This window comes from Miscanthus floridulus, chromosome 19 (assembly GCF_019320115.1).
Source record: "Miscanthus floridulus cultivar M001 chromosome 19, ASM1932011v1, whole genome shotgun sequence".
NCBI lineage: Eukaryota > Viridiplantae > Streptophyta > Magnoliopsida > Poales > Poaceae > Miscanthus > Miscanthus floridulus.
Window position 1 is genome coordinate 26376383 of NC_089598.1, and position 22809 is coordinate 26399191.

General features: G+C 45.1%; 3 protein-coding genes across 4 annotated transcripts; 2 read left to right on the forward strand and 1 right to left on the reverse strand.

Moving 5' to 3' along the window:
• Nucleotides 1-8699: 8699 nt before the first annotated feature.
• Nucleotides 8700-12340, forward strand: LOC136527583 (glutamate receptor 2.8-like). 2 transcript variants are annotated; one of them, XM_066520365.1, is made up of 5 exons: nucleotides 8700-9038; nucleotides 9774-10351; nucleotides 10492-10801; nucleotides 10933-11345; nucleotides 11468-12340. In XM_066520365.1, exons 1-5 carry the CDS (start codon nucleotides 8768-8770, stop codon nucleotides 12035-12037), a joined length of 2142 nt encoding a protein of 713 aa, XP_066376462.1. In that variant the 5' UTR covers nucleotides 8700-8767; the 3' UTR covers nucleotides 12038-12340. The 2 variants fall into 2 exon arrangements, with proteins under 2 accessions (XP_066376462.1, XP_066376463.1); XM_066520366.1 differs by having other exon boundaries at nucleotides 8700-8899.
• Nucleotides 12341-15528: 3188 nt separating this feature from the next.
• Nucleotides 15529-18856, reverse strand: LOC136528194 (protein FAR1-RELATED SEQUENCE 5-like). The gene is made up of 4 exons (XM_066521121.1): nucleotides 18323-18856; nucleotides 16089-18222; nucleotides 15792-15983; nucleotides 15529-15702 (listed from the first exon to the last, which is right to left on the reverse strand). Exons 1-4 carry the CDS (start codon nucleotides 18334-18336, stop codon nucleotides 15667-15669), a joined length of 2376 nt encoding a protein of 791 aa, XP_066377218.1. The 5' UTR covers nucleotides 18337-18856; the 3' UTR covers nucleotides 15529-15666.
• A 6-nt stretch (nucleotides 18857-18862) lies between these two features.
• LOC136528195 (UDP-galactose/UDP-glucose transporter 7-like) lies at nucleotides 18863-22459 on the forward strand. Its single transcript, XM_066521122.1, has 7 exons — nucleotides 18863-19012; nucleotides 19951-20056; nucleotides 20151-20396; nucleotides 21048-21158; nucleotides 21276-21434; nucleotides 21691-21834; nucleotides 21959-22459. Exons 1-7 carry the CDS (start codon nucleotides 18975-18977, stop codon nucleotides 22124-22126), a joined length of 972 nt encoding a protein of 323 aa, XP_066377219.1. The 5' UTR covers nucleotides 18863-18974; the 3' UTR covers nucleotides 22127-22459.
• The last annotated feature ends 350 nt before the right edge of the window (nucleotides 22460-22809 follow it).

The window sequence follows — 22809 nt, forward strand, 5'->3', positions numbered from 1 at the left end:
TGCAACCTAATTCAACCACTAACTCAACATCCTTCAAATATACTAAGATCTACATTAAAATAAACAATGCATGGGTAGCTTAAGGCCTATATGGATTCTTTGCTCTAAAGTTTACTTGGCTAAAGTTAAGAATTAAAATTCTAGACCACTTTAGCTCACTTTTATGGTCTAAAGTTTTTGTAAGATTGGCTAAACTTTAGATAGCACTTTAGACCTTGTCTTTGGAGCCTCAAGAGGTAAAGTTGTCTAAACTTTAGATCATGGGACCAAATGAGAACATTAGTGGTCAAAATCTCACATTCAAAACCCAGCCGGTGGAAGGTTCAAACCCCTGCCCTTCTCACACGTCCCTACTTATCCCCCTCCCCATATTTTGTTCACCGGCTTCTTCTCCCATGTCTCCATGTCCCCACCTGTTATGGCTGTGGGCTCTTACAACGATTATAAGTACGGTTTTTATTGATTTCCATCTAAAAACTGACAATTCAATGGCCTATTTGATGTTCGACACAAATCGGACTACCGAGGTCCTGGTTTGGTTTTTCTTAATTGGACCACTGGTTTAATTATAATAGCTACTCCTTTTGCCCTATATTACTTGACATTTTAGACTCTCTCATGGACAGTCGGAGACCAACGTAGAAGCCAAAAGATCAAAATGCAACTCAAGAAGTAAAAAATAGAGGTGTCTTGGGAAAATAGAAAGACGTATTGAAAAGTAAGAAAATCAAGTATTTTGGGTCAAAATTTGAGGAAGTATGCCCTAAACTATTATGAAAGTCCAAATTTCCTTAAAATTGGTTTGTGGTCCCCTTTAATAACTACGGAAATAAAAACGTCTGTTTTTACACCCTGGACGATTTAGATGGCATTTTTATCCTACGTGATGCCATGAGAGGGTAAATCAAACCACGCTAATAGTTCAGGTGTAAATCAGACTGTTGAGCTACGAATGCTGGCCACCGTTCGGTTCATCTAGAGGTGGTCACCAGATGGAACATACACAGCATCCTTCGCCTATCGATCGCTCGTTCTTCCTGGGAATGTCTGCCGTGTTGGGAGCGAGGGAGCTCTGGAAAGCATCTGCGCCTGTCCAATTCTTTTTTCTGGTTGGCTCTCCACGGCCGTCTCTGGACGGGAGACCGAAGGAGAAGACCCGGTCTTCAGGATACAGCGGATTGCGCGCTCTGTGCCCAGGAGGATGAGACGGTAGACCACCTGTTAACCTCCTGCATCTTCCCCAGGGAACTTTGGTGCCACGTCCTGCGCCCGCTTGGCTGGGGACGCCTAACGCCGGTGCCGGGCGCAGTGCTACCGGACTGGTGGATGGACTCCAGGCGGCAAGTGCCCAAGGAGTTGCGGAAGGGGTTACCAGACATACAAGGCAGAGGGCCCCAACCATGCATAAGTGTGTGAGGGACAAGCAGAGAAGGTCTCGATGACGGTTGTGGTGCGCAGAGCAGTGGGGTAGAAGGCGCAGTAGGAGGACGCTGGGCGTCACCTCATCCCGCGCCACAGTGGAGGTGGCCCGGGCTAGGTTGACCCCAACACCGAGCCGCCATGGTGGCGGCCGGCCATCTGCGCCATCCTTGTGCAACCCCGCGCAACTGCGACCTGCCGTGCGATCCGTCCCGCACTACCTCGTCTAACTCTGGCTGCTCATGCCGCCGCACGAGACAAGCCATGCTGGGCCACACTATTGACTAGAGGCGTCGTCCGATCGGGTCGCGCTGCTATCGGCTGGGTGTTGCGTTGCTGGGTACACCCGATCCCCTGCTATCGTATCTTTTTGGTAATTTGCTCGATCACTTATCGGGGTTGCATCACCCACCGCCTGTCGACCTCGCGCATACTACTCCGGCATCGGCATCGACTTCACTGATATCTACATTTTTTACTGTGCGGCTTGGCCGAGGCTTGCAATGCCGAGGGGACGCCTTCCTGCATCGCTTCTTGGTCATTCAGCCTGCACGTCTACATCGTCGGTTCGTCATCACCGCCACAGATCGGGACGCCTCTGCCGACTTCTTCCAGCATCGCTGCACCCCACGTGTACTCGATTCGTACACCTGATTATGCGCAATCCACTCGGCTCCTATGACGTCCACCGCTGAGTTCTACGTGCATCTTCTCCGAGTAACAGGGCTGCTGGCTTGCTGCTGTGTCACCTCGTCAGGCCATAGCACCGCCGTTGCACCTACATCGCCGCCCCCTGTGCATCAACGACTGTGCTGCACAATCTTTGTCGCGCCATCTGTCTGCACAAGGTCTTCGTCCTGCTGATCGGGCCTTCGTCATCGATCCGCCGCTACCCGCGCCATCGCTGAGCCCCGCTCGCCGGCCGCCCCCTCGCATCGCCACTGAGCCTACACGCCGATGCGTCCGCTCCCACACTGCTTCTTCTTCGTCCAGCACAACCATGCCATTAACGTCGCCATCTCGTCCCCACCTACTTCGCCTACTTCGCGCGGAGAGGGCGACGAGGTGGTGCGGCATCGCGAGAAGGCTCGATCTGCTGTGTCGGGTACCACGAGAAGGGGTCCCCTGAGCAACAATCGAAAAAATCGCTTAGACCCCGTCAAAGTCAAAGCCAAGGGACAACTATTGGCCAAACCCCGGCCATGTCCGAAGCCACCTACTCTCTGCCTCGCTAGAGGCCTCGCACGGAGGGCCTCGGACGGCCCACCGATTTTCTGTCTCGCCCGAGGCCCCGCGCGTACAGCCTCGGACGAGACGCTGATTCTCCGCCTCGCTCGAGGCCTCGCGCGAAAGGCCTCGGCTGGGGAACCGCTTCTCCGTCTCGCCCGAGGCTCCGCACGTACAGCCTCGGACGAGACGCCGATTCTCCGCCTTGCTCAAGGCCGGCTCGGCAAGACAACCCCGCCGCCTCCGCCTCGGCCAACTTCTCGGACAAGATGTCACGTCCGCCCGGCGCGTTCGACCGCTCCCGCAATATCAGCCTAACGATGGCTCGACACAGCAGCGTGGCCGACTGGACGCCAGTCACATCGAAGCCATGCCGTCCAGGATAGGACAGGGCGGGGGTTACCGGCCACTATGCTCGGTGCTGTGCCCACGACCGGCGCCCGTACTGCGCTGTGCTACCTAACTCCTGCTCCAGGGACAACGCGGCGTGCGGAGTCAGGTCCGGGTTACTATAGCCTCGGAATCAGTGTACAAGACCAACTGCTCCCTCCACGCCTCGACAGTCTACTTCAGGGTCTCGGCGACCTCGGGATTCGCGCCTACCGAGCCCCCCATGACGGCTCGGCCTCGGCACCAACTGAGCCTCGGCTCTTTACACTATCAGCACACAGCAACCGGCACGTCGTCCGCCATGCCCTGCGTCAGGCTATCACTGGAGCTCCCACATCGCACAGGATCGGGCATGGCCGGTGTGTTGCTCTAGTGCATCAAGGACAGGACCGCTCCGTCGACCATACCACCATAGTAACAGGCTACGGGGCTCGGACATGCCGCCTTTGTTCGTAGGACGCCGCATAGCGAACGCATGTATCACCCCTGACCCCCTTCAACTATAAAAGGGAGGGACCGGGGCCGTTTCTAGGACAGGGATAGGCAGACGGACGAGCTCACTCACTCACGCGCAAGCAACGCTCTGTAACACGCACGCTTACCCGCTGCCTGAGATCAACATCTCAAGCAACTCACACCGTTCCACGTGGAGACCTGGGACTAACTCCCTCTCTCGCCCTGCTTGTAACCCCCTACTACGAGCATTTCGGTGCAAGGAATGCAAGATCGATATCTCAGACTGGACGTAGGGCACCCATCGCCCGAACCAGTATAAACCTTGTGTCTCTTTGCATCACCATCCGGGATCAGGGGCACGCAGTGCATTTTTACTAGTTGGTTGAGGGCCCGCCGGTCCGAAACACCGACATGCTGATAACTATAACGAGGATGGCAACGGGATCAATAGAATCAGGCGTTTAAACAGTGGCGCTGCCCCCGGCGGAGATCGATCTGTCCCTGGGGGCGCGCGGTGCGGAAGCAGTGGCGCCTAGAGTTAGGATCTAAACCTAGGCGAATAATGCCATGAAAGAATGTGAACAATGGTATGAATGCGTGATTGATTGATTAGAGGAAATGACGTGTTACATATAGAGATGCCAAAGCATGCAGGCCGATCAAGCCTAGCTAACAGCATGCAGGCCACATATGGTTCGGAACACATGCAGGCCACACGTGACTGGGTTGGCCGGCTGAATAGGCCAGCTCAAGACCCAGCACACACCTACACATCCTAACACAGCATGCAAGCCACACTCGACAGTTCTTAAAGAGCTTGGCAGAGCTTGGCATGGTGATTCAAGAGGGCAACGAGTGGATCTCCGCCAGGTTCACGGCTATATCGTCGCTTCTGGCTCGAGCAACCGGGTTGCGCTAGTGCTGGTCCACGATAAGTCACACGCTTTCAGCCATGTAGTCCATACCGATTCTATCGGCCTCGCTTGTTTTCTTTTCCTTGTCTCGTTGCTCAGCCTGTTCAATCCTATTCCTGGCATCTCGCCTACGGATGGTTTAACTTTGCTTTCTCCTTCTTAATGAAATACACACCTGAAGTCGTGTTATAGAAAAAAAAAACCAACAGTGGACAGCACATGATTTTTGCATCAGATTATCTTCTGACAAATTAATAAGATAGCATTGTCATACTCCCTCTGTTCCAAATTATAAATCGCTTTGATTTTTTTGGTTCATCTATTTTGATATATATGTAGACATATTATTATATCTAGATACATAGCAAAATAAACATTCTAAAAAGGTAAAAACGACTTATAATTTGGAACAGAAGGAGTACAATAAAAAATTGCAACCCAAATTCCTTTGACTATTCAAGTAGAGGCTAAACCAAATATTTTTCTAACTTTGACAATTGGTTCTCTCTCAGAGGTTATATGTTCGTTCAATTAAATTCTGATTCCATTGGCAGAAATTTAATTTGTTGCTGAATTCTAGCGACACATACACATGGGCATGCTAATTAAACTGAACAGTATGTGTGGCTGCTGAATTCTGGTGACGAACTTGGCCACGTGGTTATGAATCAAAGATTGAGATCGCTGGTTTTAGTTTGGGCCAATATCAATCCATTAATTGATGCTACGTGACTGCTGAATTATACTACGTAGTAACGAACAAATGGGCATGCTAATAAGTAACTACCAGTTCTTGGTCTTCCTACGATCGATACAACAAGTAACAATTAGTTTGTTGTTTGAAAATTTCGTTACAGTTACGTTGACATGTAAACATCATAGTGTTTCTAGAAATACTTAGCTTACGCGCGTAACATATTCTGACCCAAAGAAGGAAAAAAAACACGTTATTACATGCATGAAAATTACTACGACCTTGATATCTGACTGGACCAAATCAACAGAAGTCATCCGAGAAATGAGCTAGTAGAGAGCAATGAGCTAGGTCTGTCATGGCATGGCGGTGGACTAGAGAATCTCCGAGAAACAGCGTAGGTAGCTACCGTCGTTGCCAGCATTGCATGGCGGTGGCGCCGCGACGTGGCTTAACTTTGGCTCCGATCACCTAGCTAGTTCGTCGTCTCTCTCTATATATACTAGACCAACTGTTGTGTGCTGTGCTCAATCATTTTCGTACCTCGATCAAAGTCTCAAACGACTTTGAAAACCAAACCAAAACCATACGTGGGGTGAATTTGAGATCCTTGATGAGGCAAATGGAAATGGGAGGACGCTTCGCCGGAGCTGCCGCAGCTCTCCTCTTGTCGCTCGTGTTCATGAGAACGGCTGTGGTTCAGGCGACACCTACGGTTGACGACGTCGGGGGGTGGAGACCCGCCGCCGCTGGGATTTCCAAGGCACCGGAGGCGATGAACTCGAGCTACGGCGGCACGCGGGTGGAGGCAACTGCGCATGCAGCTGGTAATAACAAATCGAACGATCTGGCAATTGATATGCTGCATACATGATCTCCGATCCTATGTTCCAAGCTGTAGATCATTTTTCTTTTGTCCCAAGTTAAATTAGTTTAACTTTGACCAAGTTAATTTAAAGGAGAATGAATCAACATATTTATTTGACCACATCAAAGTAGTTTCATTAAATCACTTGAAATATGCATTGATAATACATTTATTTGGTTTAGTAAATATTAACATATTTGTCTATGGTTAAACTTGGAGAAGTTTGATTTATGACAAAACTACATGCTTCATAGAAAACAAAATAGGTCTAGTGGCTATTATTTTTATTGATTATTAAAATCTACCAAACTGATGGTTGGTTGTTTCTTATTTTCGTGAGAATTCCTAAGGTTTATTCTTTTTATCGGAACTTATGAGACCTGTGAACTAATCTAGGGAATCTAATAGCTCCATCTGCTATTCTTAAGGAACGAACCCCACCACCCTTCTTATTCAAGCTCTATTTGGTACGGCTCCTCCAGGTGCCACACCGCTCGAGCCGGAGGGAGGATCCTTATATCGTAGCTCCTCGTATATACACGAAAATGGCTCCAGCTCCTCCATATGCCTAATAACAAGTCCTCCTCCTTGGGATTTTAGTGTAGCTCCTCCGGCTTCTCTGCCAAAGCTGCTATTGGAGCTAGAGTCAGCATTACACCAAACATGCCCTCAAATAAACCTTTGTTTGAGAGGTCATATCACTAGGACAACAGACGGTAACTAAGTGATCAGTAGTGTCAAACTATAAATTTATTGAAGGGTTTTCTATGTAGGTTTGAAACTTGAATCATGCCCCTCCCACTCGTTATAAGCTTAAGGGAAGAAAAGTATGAGGAATATGGGGAGGAGAAGAACCAATCAACCCTCTTTTCTTACCCTACAAATTCCACCCTTTTATCAAGCTTTCGCTTGTGGTAAGGGATATGCGACTTATCTAAACATTAGCAAGCATCCAAGAAATACTCCTTTTTTATCCCCGATCGATGAACATAAGTTCAATCTATCAAACATAACTAGAGTCTTAGAGCATCTCCAACAGTAGACCCCCTAAATCAGGGCCCCTACTTCTTGAGCAAGAGCTCCCCCTACTTCTAGGGCCCTATTTTCAGCATTCAACTCGATGCAACACCGCCTAAATCTAAAGCCCCCATTCTTTTCTCTCTCATATATTATGCATCGAATATTTCATTCTAACTTATTTGTAATGCATAGAATTGAACCATATTGAAGTTAATGATTTCAAACACGACATATTCAAATTTATAGATAAAATTGCCCTTCACATGACATAAAACTAAGAGCGTACAAACTACTAGTAATCATGTAAGTTAGCAATATGAAGTGCCCACAAATGCTCGAGAAGATCCTCTCAGAGCATGTCATTTGCTTGCATGTCTTTAATCTCCTCTTGTAGCTTTAAGAACTCACTCAATACAAAGCGGATCACGCCATTGGTAATCCTTCTCCCTCAGGACCTTGTAGCCATCTCCATCATATTTATCTTCCCCTTGTGTATCTTGCTCATTCTCAACAATCAAGTTGCTCATGACCATAGCACATTGTTGGCATCATTTACCATATGGTGTCCTATTGTTCCTCTAGCAGGATGCCTCACTATGGCAAATGAAGCTAGTAGAATACCAAATGAACTCTCCACATCCATTCTCATCCTTATTGGGCTTTTATGAAATGGATTTTCTTGTTTTTCTCGTGGATTGTTATATCTCTTCACAAAGTTGCCCAAAAAGGGTAGAACCAATTAGCAAGATAGTATCCCATGGTGTATTTGTTATCATTCACCATGTACTCCATAGGTGAAATGATCTAGATGGCTAGAGGGGGTGAATAGCCTATAAATTTTCTTCTACAAAAGCACAAGACAAGAGCAAAGTTGGTTAGTATAACAAATGATCCTAATAGCAACAACAAGCTTTAGCTCTAATTCACCCAAACACGCCCCTACACAATTTCAGTAGCAAAGGTTCATAATCTAGATCACAACAAGAGCAACTAGCAACTAACTACACTAGAGAGCTACTAACAAGTAGTGACTTGTAACAAGAACAGCTAACTACTCTACCAAGCAACTATTGTGAGACAAGCATTACTTTGTCTTCAACCTCCTCTCTCCTATGTATTTTCTGACAAGAAATATTAATATTCCTTTTAAACTTAGTGACACAAAAAATAAGAAGCATTAATTAAGTAAAATAACAACGGAACTACTTTCTCCATTGTACTACTCTCTCTGTCATTGTAAAAACAAGAAGCATTAATATTGCTCTAGATCTCATTGTACTACTCTCTCTCCATTGTAAAAACAAGAAGCATTAATATTGCTCTAGATCCTATTATACTACTCTCTCTGTCCTATTATATAAGAAATTTAAGTGATTTTTAGACCAAATAAAGGAACCTGACAAGAGATCAGCTTGCCCTTATCCGTCTAGAGCAATAGGTTTAGGGAGATGATGTTTTTTTTCTTTTTGCCCCTGCCTAAAAGTCTACTTGTGATTTTACCGCTTTTTTTTTTTTTTTGAACCCTCGCGATTTTTGAAACGAAGCAGCCTTTGCTCCGAATTTGGATGTCCGCCACCTAAATAAAGATGAAATAAACGATTTTTTAATTTTTTTAAAAAGCATAAAAGACAGACGGGAAATGACGGTGATGCCCCTTATCCATCTCTTCCTCCCACCCTCCACCGGTCCACCCTGTCTCTGTCCTCCCGTGAGTTACCCGAACAGAAAGACGGGAGCGGCGGCTCGGCAGGACCGGCGCCGCGGCGCGCGGGCGCAGCCATGCTGCGGGCCGCGTGTGTGCTGCTCGACGCAGGAGGGGCCGTGCGAGGCGAGCGCAGGCGTGGGCGAGAGTGCAGGAAGAGCAGAGGCGTGGCAGGTCGACGGCGACCAACCTCCCTACGCATGGAGCCGGTGAGCGCGCTCCTGACCCTCACTCAGCTGTATTTAGAGGATGAGCTCGAGTTATATGAAGTTGAACTCCGGAGGCTTTTGGCACATAACCATGCTCTGGTTGAGGAGCTTGAAGTGTTAAGCAGGGAAATACAAGCAGGTTCGTGGTGAAATTGACAAGCTTATTACCACTAGGAAAGAACTATCTGCAGAGTCTGCATCTCTCATGGAAGAGATGAACAGGGAACAATCCGTTAAACAGCAGCTAACTGTGCATACAAGTTACGAAATTTGGTGGTTTACAAACTGGACCATGTCCCCTTTTGGCATTGCACATTTGTAGTGGCTTTCGAAGTTTTTTTTTAATACCTGTTGTTGGAATTGTAGATTTGCAGTGGCTTTCAAAACGAAGCATAAATTTGCCCAAAACATGCCCAGCTGCTGCTTGTTTCTAATAAACCTGTGTAGTGCTCGATTTGGTGATGAGAATGTATTTTATTCTTATCTTGTCTAAAACATACCTGTTACTACGACATGGTTATTCTTATCTTATCTATTTAAAAAGGACTTGTAAACAAGAGATTTAGTCCTCTTTTTGGGCTTTTCGCTTCCTCTATTATGGTTAACAATTTCTCTGTCTCCTTCCTTATTCTCACTTCCTCTTCCTCCTCCCTTATCATCGGTTCCTCTTCCTCCCTCCTTTTTTAATAAGAAAAACTTTTTTTGAAATAAAACAATTCCTATTCATTCTTTTGCACTCAACATAGGAACATCCTAAACTAACGGGGACACAAAATTTCTTTTTCTATGAAATAATTGTCACATGTATCTTTTTAGGGTTTCTCAAAAGGTATTTATTCATTAGAATAATTCTTTGATGCATTGCTTTATGCAGCCGAGGACCTAATCAGTAATGGCCAAATTCAAGCCATTGTAACTCCTCAGAAGTCAGTCGTCAAAGCAGTAAAGTTTTCCCAGTTTGGAAACTTGATGTTTATCTGGATGGATGAAACATATTCGGGTATACATGGTGGCTTTGACAAAAATAGTAGTGGCACTGGGACTATGGAACTGGAACCTGTGTTCTGGCAAGAAAATCCAGTAATGACATCTAAAGGGAGTGACAAGATACTTGACGCTGAACCTTCACTCAATCCAGAATCCAAGAGCACAAATGCCAGAAAATTATTAGTGGAAAGAAACTTGGGGAAGGTGTGCGGTGACAATACTATGAAGCCACTCAGGATTGGTGTGCCACTAAAACCTGGTTTTGAAAATTTTGTGAAGGTTTCCGATCCTTGTTTATATTGCAATGGTACTGATATTTGTTCTAGTACCAAGAAACAAAATATCACTGGCTACAGCATTGATGTCTTTGAAGCTGCTATGAAGAAGCTACAGGACCCTCCATGCTATGAGTATTGTGTTTTCGACGGTTCTTATGACGGTCTAGTAGGCAGCGTATCTTCAGGGGTGAGCTAGCATCACTCCTGCATAGCTCCATTGCATACTTTAATACTATGTCTTAACTCATAAGATTATAACTTGTTTCCACTAATCTTCCTTTTTCTTGTAACTCTTCTGATTTTCTTGGAACAATAACAAATTAGCAGAACCTGGACGGAGCAGCAGGTGATGTGACCATAACCTCTGACCGAATCAATACCGTGGACTTCACAATGCCATACACACAGTCGGGCGTGGCTTTGCTTGTGCGCCGTGACCGATCGGATCCAATCCAGTGGAGATTTTTAACCCCACTAAGCAAGGAGCTTTGGTTTGCAACCGTGGGATTCTTCTGCTTCACTGGGTTTGTTATCTGGATGATTGAGAGACCGAAAAATCCGGAGTACCAAGGATCAGCTATGGGACAGTTCAGCACTGCTGCCTACTTTGCTTTCTCCACTCTGACGTTTTCTCACGGTCAGCATTTTGGGCTTAACTTTGTTTTCTTTAGTTTAGTTTCTTACCACAGTTCATAAATAATCAGCTGGAACCTCGTTCCACTATCTAAAAAAGTTCATAAATGATCATCATGTTTATTCGATTCACAGGTGAAATTGTTAGAAGCCCATTGTCACGATTTGTTGTGGTGATATGGTGTTTTCTAGTGCTGGTCCTGGTACAGAGTTACACAGCAAGTTTGTCATCCTTGTTAACTGCAGATAGGCTCCAGCCTTCGGTGAAGGATCTGAACCAACTTTTGAAGGCTGGCGACTCTGTTGGATACCAGAAGGGGTCATTTGTGCACTCCCTCTTGATGCATAGAAATTTCACCGCAGGAAAGTTAATTCCTTATTCTTCGGCAGATGATTATGCTAAAGCTTTGAGGAATGGATCCAAGAACGGTGGTGTGTCAGCTATCGTTGATGAGGTCCCCTATCTAAAAGCTTTCCTCTCTGACTCAAGATACGAGGAAGAATTCGAGATTCAGGATCAAATATTCAGAACCCCTGGTTTTGGATTTGTAAGCTGCTCAATCTCGTGCTTATTGACTCTTGAAGAGAAAACTGCATGTTTTCAGTATCTGCGGGAACAAATTAGCTATCTTGATTAATAATGCTATATGTCTTTCCTTTTTATATTTAGGTATTCAATTCATGTCATTGTCAACTGGTGAATAATCTTTCCAGTGCAATTTTGGACATCACTGGAGGGGAAGCGAGCTCAACAATCGAAAAAGAATGGTTGGGCACAAGCACAGCTGAAGATGCATCGCTGACCATAACCAAGGCAGATTATGCACCTCTCACTCTGCGAAATTTCTCTGGTCTCTTCCTGGTTAGTGGACTTGTATCTTCTCTAATGCTGCTGATAAGCATCGCCAAGTTGGCTTACGCCAGATTGACCGGAGCTGAAGACGCTGATGCAGTACAAACCGCCGGCAGCACGAACCCGGCGACCAAATATCATCCACTTGAGAACACCACGGACAACATTTCTGTCCTTGATCACCCCCATCCTGAAGCCACAAACGGTGATCACCAAGGTGGCCACGGGAGTGATTGGTCTGTCCCTGAGGAGCTCCTCAATGAAGCAATACGCCTCGAACGTGGACATAATAGCAGTGCAAGTGCTGGAGAGTGTAGTGCTAATGCAGTGCGTGATGGCTCTGCGCCTGCACAATCATTGAAGATGATCGAGATGAACATTGTCTGAGATGTTGGAACAATCCTACGCCGCCCCTTCCACTCCACTAACATCTGTAGCAACTAGCAACTAACCAACTACGTACGACGGGGCTTGTGCCTGGGGATGTATATTTGTTAAGTTGCATTTTACTTTGATTCTGAGATGTTGATGTTTTCAGTGTTGTTGGAAGATGTAACAGTTTAGGAGATAGCAGTAGTTCGGTTTGCTTTATTTCGTATCAGTAGTCTTTGGCACCTATTATATGGGCTTTATACAGAGATGTAATTTTTTTTTGTATAATGCTAAATTGTTATTGGTTCATAAAATCATATAAACCACTAACGTATAAAAATAATTGGTTTTAAATTGAGGGGCCAACATCCAGTTTTATAGATGAGGAGAAAATTCTTGACATAATAATATTACGAGGAGGCAATAAAAATAGTTTTTTTTTCTATTCTTGCTACACCATACGATCACTAGCTGAAACCAAGTCAAGTGGGCCGAATAAGAATCTGTTTGGTACGGCTCTAAGACTTTAATAGAAACAGCGTGGCTAGCGCCCAGACGAACGCTCGTGCGGTCCGCCTTCGCCCCGCCCCATGTGCGCACTTCACTCGTCTTTGCGCCCATCGGTCGCCCTGACCCCAATCTCTCTCTCCGCGCAGGCAGCACTTAGGAGCTAGGATGAGCAGCTAAGGACGAGCACGCCCTCGCGCTCCGACCGTAGCACCATTGTCCGCTGGCCCCAGCGGCCCCGTCCGCCAGCCCCCCGGCGCGCCTCGTGACCAGTCCGCTCGTCCTCGGCCGTAAAGCATAAAACACTTGCAACATGAAAAATATTTGAATGCAACATACGTCTAAAAGTAGATGAAACATTAGGAACATGCACTTGCAACATGTGTGTGAAACACACGAAACATCCAGTTTTGCAACTTGCAACATGAAACCACTTGCTGCAACATAAGACTGCAAAAACAGAAACATTTAGAAACATATTGTTGCAACATATGAGCGAAACACACGAAACATCCAGATTTGCAACTTGCAACATAAAATCACTTGCTGCAACATAAGACTGAAATAGTTGAAACATTAAGAACGTACTATTGCAACATATGTGCGAAACATATGCAACATTTAGATAAAAAAGATTGCAACATACATCTGAAAACAGATAAAATATTTTGAACAAACACTTGCAACAGGCCTCTGCAACACTTAACATATGCAACATGTGCAACATATTACCGATCTACTTTTGCAACACCAAGATAAAATAAATTGCAACATACATCTAAAAACGTCTACTTGAAACATACATATGCAACATAGGGGAGGGAAGGCCAGGCCAGTCGATTCCTGTCGTCAGGGTGGAAGCCGGAGGCGAGCCGCGACGCATGAGCACCACCCGCACCGGCCACGTTCGTGGGTGCCCTTCGCTCGGTCGGACAAGACAGCCGTGGCTGGGTCAGCGCGCACGCCCAACGGTGATGGGCGACGGACGAACGGCAAGGGAGCGAGCGATGCAGGTGACTGCCACGTAGGTGAGCAACGCAGGGAATGAAGGCGCGCGGCACGATCGGCGATGGGGGAAGGGCACGGCGTGGCAGCCTGACAAGCGTGCGTTGGGGAAGGGGTGGATGGATGAGCAGACACACCGAGCGACGCAGGTGGTTGCCATGCAGGTGAACGGCGCAGGGAGCGAGGGCACGCGGCGCGCCCGACGACATGGAAAGGAAATGGCTAGGCAGCCCAACGAGCGCGCACTGGAGAAGGGGGCTGACGAATAAGCAGCCACGTTGCTTTGGGGCTAGACGGATAAGCATGAAGGAGTGGGGTGTGGGCTCGAGAGGAACATGCGGATAAGCACAAAGGAATGGAGATTTGTTTTTTGTTTGGGGCTCGCTCCTGGGAAGACGTGTCTAGACGCAGAGTCACGGACGCAGTATTTTCGTAGGGCTAGTTTGGATCCTTGGAATTGAATTCATTCTAATAATTAAAATTTAGACATAGATTAATTAAGCTAATATAGTTATATATGGAATATATTTGTATCTTTATTGTTAGACATACAAGAGACATACTTATATGTTGCATTTCTATCGTATGAAAGTGAGTTGAAGAGTGTGTTATAAGTTGGAGAGTAGAATTGTAGCATAGTGATGTATAGAATCCATTTTCATCTCCCACCCTATGAATTTGAGATAACCGTATTTATGAGTCTGAAAAAGTTATGGAATGTCAAATTCCAAACCAAATAGCCTATTTCATTAAGTAGATTTAATTTCTCTAAAATAAAAGAATCCAAACTGTCCCTAATAAAAAAGCCAGGGAAGTCAGGAGCTATATTCTTTTGATATATGAAAGAGTAATCGAAGCCGTTTTTTTTTATAATAAAGAGCAATTCGTGGTTCTTTCCATCTCACAAGCACATGCAGGAAGGAACCGTTTTAAACAGGTCCATTCCCTCTCGCACCATTGACCATTGTACGTGTGCCTTGTGGGCATGGATGCCCAAGCCCAAAGTCCCAGGAAAGTCAAGCCATCCTCCGGCAGAAATGGATCGAGCTGCAGCTCTGCGTTCTCCACTCTCAGTAGGCAGTGGTAGTCCAGTCTCCATGGAAAGCTTGGGCGCGAAAAAGAGCGAGCATCGCTTCGTCCTCACGCTGCTCGCGCGTCTTGCCTCCTCGCCGCCCGCTAATCATACAATAATTAACTCAAATTAACTAATACTATTACTAGCGAGGTCAGTTTATGAGCCCGCTTGGCTCCGGATCTACCCACCCCACACGCCGGAACGAGATCGTCTAACTTCACCTCGAATGACTGCGCTGTGCAGTCACGACATCGTAGACGTCGGCTCACGATCGGACGATGGATACGCTAAAGTGTAATGGGCTGCCCAAATGGCAAGGCCCATCTAGCCCAGAAAGGTAATCGCAGTCGTTGTCTTCCGTAGTTTCACTCGAAGGCGTCGTCGACTGCTGCGCCGTCGGAGTCAGGTCGTCCCGTCGCGGTCCTCGCCGAGAGCTGCGCCGCGCCGTCAGCGTCCGGCTGTGCCGCGCCGTCCTCGCCAAGAGCTGTGCCACGCTGCCCTCGCAGACCGCCGCTCGGTTGCCGTCCTTGACGAGCAGCCATCCTCGCCGAGCGTGTCGCCGTCGCTGTTGCCGTCACCGGCCTGCGAAATTTCCATGTCGCCCACCTTCTGCACGTCTTCCGCCTCTGCAGAGCTCCGGACATGGCTGCTGTTCCACGGCCTTTTTTCCCCTTTCTAATTTCTATTGCTAGCTTGCCTGTAAATTGACATTTGTGCAAGAGCTAGTACTGTGTAACTTGTGATTGTATCGAAGGCAACAAATCATGCAAATTGTATAGCTTTCCATTGTGTTGCAAATTGTCCTGGAATTGTAATGCTGATTGTTGCAAGTTTGATGAACAAAAGGCTCTGCTTTTCACAGATGCAATTCCCTGAATGTAGGTTCAGAGATGCACTTGACGCTCTGTTGTTCAGAGATGCAGTTCCCTGAACTTACACTTCAATGACAAATATTTCATGAGGCTATTCTTCAAAAGCTACTCTCCTAAACAATCTATGTTTCAGGAAGCAACAGATTTAAAAAAATATATTCAGATTGCAGCAAATGTCCATGCTACTAGAAATCAGCAATAACATCATCTGTGACTGTCCCCTGCAAAATAAAAGGTTGAGAACATTTGAGAGAATGTATTGACGGCCATGTATGTTTTAGTAGAATGGTGTAATAGTTTGAAATATTACCGTCAGTATCTGAGAGAATGTATTGATAGCCATGTACTGTTCAGACATTTCTTCCATGGGCAAAGAAATACTTGGAGAGATATTTTGCACAGCTACAGTTTCTTGTACTGCTCCTTCTTTTTCTTTTTTCTTACCTCCCTTCTTTACAGTTTGTTGTTCCTTTGAACCATTTTCCTTTTTCTTACCTCCCTTCTTTGCCGTTTCTTGTTCCTTCAAGTAAAAAAAAAACAAAACTGAATATATTTTCTTATTGAACATGCTGAAAGAGAATCAAATGTATTTTGTGTTATCACTTACCTTTGAACCATTTTCCTTTTCCTTACCTCCCTTCTTTGCAAATTTACGTCTTTTGTCAAGCCAATTTCTTTGGCGCCTTGAGGTTTTAGTTTCAATGTCCTTTTTCTTTAGGCTTGCTGTGCTCAGCAAATTAATTGGGGGCGAATCATTTGTAGGAACATTGATAGGCTCCATTGCACTAGGAAAACCTGTGATTTCTTCTTCGACTTGCTTGCTAACCATGTCAAGTGCATTGTTTACTAATAAGACGCACCGTGGATGACTTGCAGCTCGGTGTACCAAATTAAGAAATTTGCGAGTCATATCTTTGTAGCAAAGCATAGTATCTAATTTTGGATCCTCTACTATGTTTCGGCCTTGGTTGTCCTGTACTATCCCACTACGTGCTTCACGAGTCCATCGCTTCAATATATATTGTTCTGGGATTGACTTGATATTCATCAAATCAAGAACTTTCAGAGCATGAGCACACAATATTCCGATTCTATTGAACTGCCCACAGCTGCATGTGCTTGTTTGGTCTGTAGGGTTACCAGTAACTTTGTATTCCTTCTCAAGGGTAGGATTTTCATCAAGACTCCCAATTGCTACAAGATATTCATTTTTGTCTTCCAATGGGGTGGTGTATGCTGCCATGGACCTCTCATATTCACATTGGAAAGCTTCAAATATAATTGGTGTGTACAGCTTGCTAGCTTGTATTAACATATGTGTCCTCATTTTGAGTCTTGGTAATTTTTTCCTTGATTCAAATTCAGCTTGCAATTCATTATTTCTTTTATATTCCACAACCCTTTCAAAATGCTTAAGGAATCGAATGATATCAAAATCTGATTTGAAATGCCGCTTCAAGTCGCTGTTTAGGCTCTCACTCAATTGTGTACTCCTCATCCCTAATGTGTACACATTTGTCATATAACATTCAGCCCACTTTTCTTTTACCTTGTAGATACTATCCAACCAAGTTTGCTTGCTGGCCTTTGTCCTCATGATGTTAAATGCTTCTTGAAATGTTGCTTCATCTTCATACTCATACATACATGCACTAAAATCTGCGAGGATACTTGGTTCTTCCTTGCTATCTTCGGCCTTTCTTTTTGGAGGAGTACATGATTCTTCATCATCAGCTTCAGCTAGATTCTTGACAGCATTTTGCATAATATGAAAAGTGCACAGACCATGCCAAGCTTCTAAAAAGACCTCCTTGACAGCCTTTCCCATTGCTGCATCTTGATCAGTATAGATTGTTTTAGGCTGCTTACTATTATGTGCTTTTAGGAAGGTCTCAAATAGCCATCTAAAGGATTCAAATGTCTCATCATACATGAGAGCAGCACCAAAAACTACAGTTTCTCTAAAATGATTGAACCCAACAAATACTCCAAAAGGCCTACTCTCTTTGTTTGTTCCAAAAGTAGTATCAAAACTGACAACGTCCCCAAAATGTGCATAGTCAGTGAGCATTTTAGCATCAACCCAAAATATGTTCGCTATCTGTTCTTCCCGGTCCATTTGCAATGCATACTGAAATGATGGATTCTCAGCAATTTTTTCTCGAAAATACATGAGCATGCTTCCAGCCTGTCCATACGCCATCTCACGTTGGCGCTTGGCCCTTAAATAATTCTTGTGGTCTCGAAGAGTGTAACTGAGATTAACTGAACCACCAACTTGGATGGATGCCAACTCATGTGCAGCTTTTGGCCCAATTCCTGCATCATCAGCTGTCTCAATTTCAAAACCTTGTATCTCTGAAATTTTCCTCTGAGACACCAACAAATGTGAGGTTTCCGGCAACTGGAGGGTGTGATTGTGTTCTAAAATCACCTCACTGACTTTATAATTTCCCTTCTCCCGATCTAGTACAAGACCCATACGAACTTGGCAATCAGTTCGTGTTTCAGCTCTCGGACACTTTATTAAATGATCCCTTTTATCATTCAATCTGTGACCTTCATTGGCACAAACAAATCTGCATGACGTAATTGTTCCATCTGATTTTCTTTTGTTTGAGTATCTTTTTCTAACCTCAAATCCTTTTTGACCACCATAGCTAACCCAAAACATCCAAGCCTCATCTGTATTGCTGAATTCCATGCCAACTTGAGGTAAGAAAAGAGAAAAAAACCCATCCCTACAGCAAATGAAATATTTTATTTGGTAATGGTATACTAAGCAACTAAAATATATATCTGACCGCATTTGGGAGAAAGAAACAAGTATTGATTACACACCTCTTTTCTTCCATCTCGTATACCCTGATTCTATTCTCTGATGTACGGAAGATGATGTTTCTTTAATCGAGTCTAACGTGAGCTGATGGAGTACGGGAAGGCAAATAAATTACAAAGGATGCAAACGCACGTGAAGAGACAGAACACAGAAATCTATACAGGTAAAGAGATAGAATGCAGACCTGCAAACATGTTGTTGGCGACCGAAACAAGCACCATCCGATGGCCGCCGAAGCCTCACCGCCGCCGCCGATGGCTCACCGCCACCGTCACCGCCACGCAACCGCGGGAAAAGGAGAATGCGCTCGCGCCAAAAAGAAAAATATCGCGGCAAAGAGGAGCAGCAGACTCGGTTTTGGGCAACCACGGGATAGCGGGCGACTTGATTTTGGGCCAAGGCCCAGGTAGCAGACGAGTAAAACAGATGGATATACGGCCAACGGGCACAGGCGTCCGATCGTGAGCCGACGTCTACGATGTCATGACTGCACAGCGCAGTCATTCGAGGTAAAGTTAGACGATCTCGTCCACACGCCCCGCCCCGCGCCGCACGCGTCGGCAGGCACGGCCGGTCCATGTAGCGCGCGCCCGGACACGGAGCACCCGCAAGGCCGCAACCGCAGCCCGGCTTGTCGGAAGCGCGAGGGGCGAGATGGGGGCGGAGGCCGGCGAGCCCAGCTCCATCCTCAGGTGAGCAAGCTTCCCGCTCTCCTTTTTCCCCCCCTTGCTGCACGTCTCCGCGGACCGCGGCCTTGCCCTGCTCTGCTGTACTCTCCTCGCCGTCCGCGTGATTGGAGACGGAAGGGAGTGGGGGTGCTGGCAACCGCGAGGCGGTGCCGTGCCGGTTTTCGCGCGACGCTTTGGGGGAGTTGAACGCTTGCTTGATTTTTGGACGGTGGAATCGTGCGGGGAAGGCGTTTCCATGTACGGTATAATTTTTTCCCCGTCGGCTGCCATTTGGTTCGTCAGATTGGCACACAACAGTACAACACAGAGTGGATAAGGATTTGGGTCGTTGTGCCCCGCCCTCAGGCAAGCCCATCTCCATGGGCGTTCGGCAACCTAATCCTCTGCTTCTTTTGCAGATTATTGTGCTCGCAGCGTAGAGGCATTGGATTTTAGAGGTTCTTTTATTTATTTTTAGATAATGAGAGGTCCTTTTATTACTGAAAGAAAGAAAGAAACTGGTTGATTCGTTAGCAATTTCGTCGTAACTTGGAATATAAATAGCGCATAAGTCCTACTCCTTCATTGGTACTGTATGTATGCAAGTCAACTATCTGACTCTCTGGCCGCTTGATGTGGTGGCATAATTAAACTACACACTCGTTTCAAAAAATTAAAAAATAAACGACACACTCTTCTGTGCTTCATCATAGGTAAATCGAACCTACTAGATTTCACTTCGCTTAGGGGTTAGTATCAAGTTCAACTTTAGCAAGAATGGCTATGTCCATCTTCTTTGTTACTAGGGTATGAACAGTTTAGAAAGTAGTAATGGTTTGATGCTAGAGTAGACATTTTTTCAGGAGAAAAGAAAAAAACAGTTTTGTGTAGAGCTACTGATTCAGGCCAGATTGCAATGCATTGGAAGTTCTGACCATTTCCCTGTACATATGTTCTTGCAGCTTAGCTGCTGCCTTTTCCTATGGAGTCACATCTATGGCAATGGTTTTCGTGAACAAAGCAGTTCTTATGCAGTATGTTCACTCCATGACCCTCCTCACTTTACAGGTATTGCTGAGCATCACGGCCGAGAAAATATTGCATGTTTCTATGTTCGACTAAGTCTGATTGTTATGTTCAATTTCTCTGCTACTTTCTGCAGCAAATAGTGACGGCACTTCTGATACATTTTGGTCAAGTTCTAGGGGTGTCTAAAAGAAAAGATTTCAGCTTGATAACCGCGAAGAAGCTTCTTCCAGTGTCTATTTTCTACAATGCAAATGTGGGATTTGCTCTAGCAAGCTTGAAAGGGGTTAACATCCCAATGTATATTGCAATCAAGAGGATCGCTCCCCTTGCTGTGTTGGTAGCTGGGTGTATGCGGGGAAAGGGGAAGCCACCGACACAGGTCTGACCATTGAAGGGCATTTCTTTAGTCTATTTTGCACTTCCTTTAACATATGGTACAATTATTACTTAAGCTGAACTCCCCTCACTGTCTCCATTAAGTGTGGATAAGCTTAAAAAACTGGACCTGCGGGGGGAAAGCCACCCCCAGGCATTGCATGCCGTTCCTTAGACCTGTGCTTTGGCGTGGGACAGACTAGGGGATTTTTTTAACCCCAGCCTGAAATTCGCTCCCACGGGGAGTCGAACCCAGGACCTGAGGAGTGCCGCTAGGACGCTCTAACCAGTTGGACTAGAGGCCCTTTGGCAGTGTGGATAAGCTTAATCAAAGTTTATGAGAATTGTAGCCTTACTGGGTACCACAAATCCTTCTTTTCAACGTTCCTGCCAAAATATTTTAATATTCTTGGTTAGTATCACTGCTTGGCTACTGGCGTCCATGTTTCCAGTAAAATGTTGCAAGCACTTTAGGTATATATTCTGAAAGGCACTGACAATGTAACTGAAACTCTTGATCTGCTGTACATTCTTGTTTTGAAATTTCATCATTTGCAACTTAATTCAAACATTAGGGAAATGCACTGTTTCTCCCCTGGGAATTAACAGCTCTTATTGTTGTTTGCCACATCCTGATCAATTCAAATTACTTTAGGTCATTCTTTCAGTTATCTGCACCGCCACTGGTGTCCTCATTGCAGCACTTGGAGATTTTTCCTTTGACCTATATGGATACTGCATGGCTCTAACATCAGTCTTCTTCCAGGTTGTGTGATTTCTACTCTGTTTTGTTCTTAGAAATTTATTCTATATCTTTTGAGAGTTTTTAAGGCAAGGTTATGTATCTTTGTATCTGACAGCTGAATGTATATGCATTATGCAGACTATGTATTTGATTCTGGTGGAGAAATCAGGTGCTGAAGATGGTCTTTCCTCAGTGGACTTGATGTTTTACAACAGCATATTGTCACTTCCATTTCTGTTTTTCCTCATTATAGCAACAGGAGAATTCCCCCATTCTCTTACAGTATTATCTGCAAAGGTCAGTGATATGAATGCAGTATATTAAAATTTAACCAGCACATTTAAGCTAGCAATCTCTATGTTCCCTTGTTTCGCCCCTTTAGCTCAAGAACAAGAATGACAATTAAAGTTAGTTCTCCAGAGTTTCTGAAGCCAATGGTTTCACACTTCGCTGCTATTCATTAACATAATAGTACTCTTCAAGTTTCTGCGTCAATTATTTGTTGTATGTCTCCATTCCTAACTTGCATTGTCTGGTGACACTTGAACTGCAGGCAGCCTCTCTGACATTCAGTGTTATTCTCATTATCTCACTGGTGATGGGAATCGTTCTCAATTTCACTATGTTCTGGTGCACAATTGTGAATTCTGCTCTGACTACAACAATAGTAGGAGTTCTCAAGGGCGTCGGGTCTACGGTAAGTTTGCCTATTTATGTATGACCAGTTTGACCTTTCATTGGAACCCTTGATCTAACTGAGCTCTGAAGTTCTAGAACTAATAAGTAAATCTTATATCATGTTTTCCCCATTGGCTTTTCAGACCCTCGGTTTCGTTCTGTTGGGAGGTGTCGAAGTGCACGCTCTGAATGTTACTGGACTGGTGATCAACACATTTGGCGGTGTATGGTACTCTTATGCGAAGTATAAGCAGAAAAAGAAAACACCACGGAAGATTCAACATGATGTAGAGTCACATGCCCACAAGTAGCGTCAGATTAACTAGTTCTTGTAGTTATACTAAATTCTTTGATCAGTTAATAACTGATTGCATGTTTAAATACATCTGAACTCTATTCCACCACTAGCAACTAGGCTGGTACAATTAAGGGAAGTAACGAGCATCTTATAGTGACGATCAGTACTATAGGGGAGTGAAGTCAGTCAATTTGTCCACTCCAATGTGCAATGCAGCACTTTTGTCCCCCATAGAATTCATTTATTTAAAGAGAGAAATCCATGGGGCTAGCTGGATGCGGTGATTGCCGAAATTGAAATACTATACTGTTATCATTTATTTAGATAATCATATTTGATGTTCTTGCATTTAAAGTTTCATTGACAAAGTTGTCTAAGTTATATGCTTCGTAACCAAAACATAATATCCTTTTAGTTTGATTCGCATCAGAGTTTTGTCCATGTATACTTCCATTATTTCGTTGAAATTTTTTCAACTCCTATACCAGCGCATGGCCAAATCCTAGTTGATGATAGGTAGCACGCCTTACTTTTATGGCGGATTCTGCTGCTGCTGCAGTTTTCAGCAGCACAGCTCAATTTGCAAGCATTTTACAGCAACTCAAATCTTTTGCACAAAAGGAGAACAACAGAACCCCAGCATGACATTTGACAAGAGTGTAAAGCGTACTGCTCCATCAAAAAAAAAAAAAAACG